Genomic DNA, 3,101 nt, shown 5'->3' on the forward strand with positions numbered 1-3,101 from the left:
CCGTCCCTGAGGATGCACCTAACGCACCGGCTGGAGCTGTTCCCCGAGCGCAGCGTCACCCTCCTCCTCTTCAACCGCGTCAGAAATGCCGCTGCGCTTCGAAAAAAGGCCATGGAAGGAGCCATTGAGGGAGCACTGATAAACCCTGCGATGGTGAGCGAATGCCTCGGTCCTCCCGTTTGCTCTGCGTTACAGGAGTGCCGGCAGCGTGGAAATCCCTCTCTGTGGGAACGGTGTGAGAAACCACCTGTGCTTCTTTCTAATCCCCCTCACACGAGTTGCTCTACATGTACTTTGCTTTCTCTGCGCGAATGCCCCTCTTTGGATTTCACTACAGTGCTGTACAGTGTCGGGATTCGTCTGTGTAAAAGGAGGAGCCTTGGCAGGATGGGCCAAAACAATTGTTGCCTTGATTCACTTTGCATCCGACTTGGTGGAGCTGTTTAAATCTACTCTGTCTGTAAAATGTAGTCCTAATTGCTGAATGCTGTCAAAAATCTACAATTTGGAACCTTTGCTCCCATTTAAACCTATAACTAGTTTCTGAATCTAGTAATTTTTGTTTGAATTAGCAAAACAGTAGTTAGGGGGGAAAGAAAAAAGAGTAATGTGGCAATTTCATAGAATCATAGAATGGTATGACCTGGAAGGGACATTAAAGATCATCTAGTTCCAGCCCCCCTGCCATCAGCAGGGACACCTTCCACTAGACCAGGTTGCTCAAAGCCTCATCCAACCTGGCCTTGAACACTTCCAGGGAGGAGCATCCACAGCTTCTCTGGGCAACCTGTTCCAGTGTCTCACCACCCTCACTGTGAAGACTTTCTTTCTAATATCTAATCTAAATCTACCCTCTTCCAGTTTAAAGCCATTACCCCTTGTTCTGTCACTCCCTGCATTTGTCAAAAGTCCCTCCCCAGCCTTCCTGGAGCCCCTTCAGGTACTGGAAGGCCACTAGAAGGTCTCCCCAGAGTCTTCTTTTCTTCAGGCTGAACAGCCCCAACTCTCTCAGCCTGTCCTCATAGGCGAGGTGCTCCAGCCCTTGGATCATCCTCATGGCCCTCCTCTGGACTTGCTCCAGTAGGTCCTTGTCCTTAATTTACTGACAGAAGATTTATTAATGTGATTCTTTTTTCAAAATATTTCAGTAACCTGATTGAGTGTAATCTTTATGTCAAGTATTACCCTATGCAGGAAATAATCACATTGACTTTGGAAGAGCAAGAATTGCTAATATAATTAGCAGAATACTGTTTTGCTCACTTCTACGATTGCAGACTTAGGCTATCAAAATTAAGTGGGCGGGATTTTTTCAAAATAGTATGTTAAATTTCTGTTTAACTTATTCTGTTGTGTTTTACAGATTGTAGATCCTTTTCAGATTCTTGTGGCGGCCAACAAAGCAGTTCATCTACACAAGATAGGTAAAATGAAGACCAGAACTCTCTATGCAGAAATTATTTTCAGCCTTTCACCAAACAACAATGTAAGATTTACTGAACAAATGTCTTCTGTCTCTTTTTTATCAGAGAAGCTTGCTAAGATCCATGGAGCCAAACTAAATATACATATTCACTTAACTGTTTACCTGGCTGCTAATAGAAGTTACTGTTATTTTTAATGACACTAACATGTTGTTATCTCTTGTAGTTCATCAGAATTCCATTAATGTAAAACGTGTCAATTTATACTCTTGGTTTATTTAACTCATTAACTGAAAAGGTTGCTTATATGTAGTGAGAAAGTGACTCAGTATTTGGTATTTTTCATCTTTTCTTAGATTTCAGATGCATTTAAGAAGTTTGGCATTTCAGACAGTGACACAGCAGTACTCATTGTTGTGGTTGTGGACGGAGACAAAAATGTAAATCTGGAAGATATAGCATCTCAGGTAGAAGGCCAACAGGTTTCTTTAGATGAACTCCCCCAGCTAACAGACACTGACAAAGTTAAAAAGGTATGTACTCAAAATAGATGACTGGCATAGGGAAGAGGGATAATTTATTTAGTTGTCTGATTAAATGTAAATTGACATAATTAACTTAGGGTTTGTGTTTCTTTATCATGACTGGAAACTTGCTTTAAGTGAAACTTGATTGTTTTGTTCTTATAACTTTTTTACTCTGGAAAAAAGTTATAGTTGGCACACCCTGGCATCACAAATTTTAAGTCTTCAAATTCTTAACATTGTCAGGAAGTTGGAACATAAAAATAAATTCCAGATTGCTGCCTACCACTCAGGCACTTTTGCTTCCTGTTTTCTCAGGCAAACATCCATTTAATTAAAAATAAATTTTCAGTCCTGAACAGTTTCGTAATCTTAAGCATATAAATAGTCCCAGCATGGGCAGCTAAAATAAAAATGTGTTGATAAGCTGCTAGGAGCTGTGTTAAGGCGCGTGGGCTCTTACCAGATTACCATATGCTAGATAGGCATCTTGAAGCATATGTGTTCCACTTGATAAAATTCAAGTCACTTAAATCATCTTGATCACGTCCGTCAAAGTAATGATGGGAGACACAGCAGATAACATGTGGAGCTAAAGGTGCTGCTGTCATTCAGTTTCTTAGCTTTCCTTTATGTCTAGCAGTTTCAGAATTTGCTTGGTTCCTCAGTCCCAATTTTGTCTTGCAGTCACAACAAAATAGGAATTTCCAAAGTAAACAGTGGGGCAGAGGGGGAAATCTTTTCTTGTGTACATATTTTTAGAAACTATGTGATCAATTTTTTTCTTTCTTATACAGATTTTGTGTTTTTCTTGTTCTTTTTTTCTGCAGATGTACAAAGTTACTCCTCAGGAAGAAAAAAATGGCACCTTATTGGATAGTATTGTTTGCAGAATGTCAACAAAGGATGTTTTATGAAAATGTGGAAATAAATTTTTTTAAAGGAAAAAGTGGTCTTTTTAAGATGTCAAAACACTTCACTGCAATTCATCCTGCATTTCAGAGAAAGTGGTGTAGTACTGAGTAGTTTGATGACATCTTTTTAACCAGGAGTGAGCAAGCTTGGATATGGGGCTAATCTGAGCTGTGTTCTAAGCACGAAGAGCAATTCTGCTGTGCAAAGCAGAATTTCCCATTCGTGTTTCTGTCCATTT

At 40.0% G+C, this 3,101-nt stretch overlaps 1 protein-coding gene across 2 annotated transcripts; it reads left to right on the top strand.

Annotated features, from left to right (window-relative positions):
* Positions 1-6: 6 nt before the first annotated feature.
* On the top strand, positions 7-2,883 carry TPRKB (TP53RK binding protein). Of its 2 annotated transcripts, none has more exons than XM_010172718.1 (4): positions 7-153; positions 1,364-1,486; positions 1,781-1,957; positions 2,779-2,883. In XM_010172718.1, the coding sequence occupies exons 1-4, from the start codon at positions 13-15 to the stop codon at positions 2,863-2,865; spliced, it is 528 nt and encodes a 175-aa protein (XP_010171020.1). In that variant the 5' UTR covers positions 7-12; the 3' UTR covers positions 2,866-2,883. The 2 variants fall into 2 exon arrangements, with proteins under 2 accessions (XP_010171020.1, XP_028941971.1); XM_029086138.1 differs by having other exon boundaries at positions 13-54; positions 2,779-2,865.
* Positions 2,884-3,101: the final 218 nt, after the last annotated feature.

The sequence above is a fragment of the Antrostomus carolinensis genome, unplaced genomic scaffold (assembly GCF_000700745.2).
Source record: "Antrostomus carolinensis isolate BGI_N321 unplaced genomic scaffold, ASM70074v2 scaffold22267, whole genome shotgun sequence".
In the NCBI taxonomy this organism is placed as follows: domain Eukaryota; kingdom Metazoa; phylum Chordata; class Aves; order Caprimulgiformes; family Caprimulgidae; genus Antrostomus; species Antrostomus carolinensis.

Bases quoted from the DNA above. Each gene is read 5' to 3' on its own strand.
- TPRKB (XM_010172718.1), top strand. From the start codon at position 13: ATGCACCTAACGCACCGGCTGGAGCTGTTCCCCGAGCGCAGCGTCACC. The intron at 154-1,363 runs GTGAGCGAATGC...TGTGTTTTACAG, and splicing joins CACTGATAAACCCTGCGATG to ATTGTAGATCCTTTTCAGAT. The intron at 1,958-2,778 runs GTATGTACTCAA...TTTTTTCTGCAG, and splicing joins ACACTGACAAAGTTAAAAAG to ATGTACAAAGTTACTCCTCA.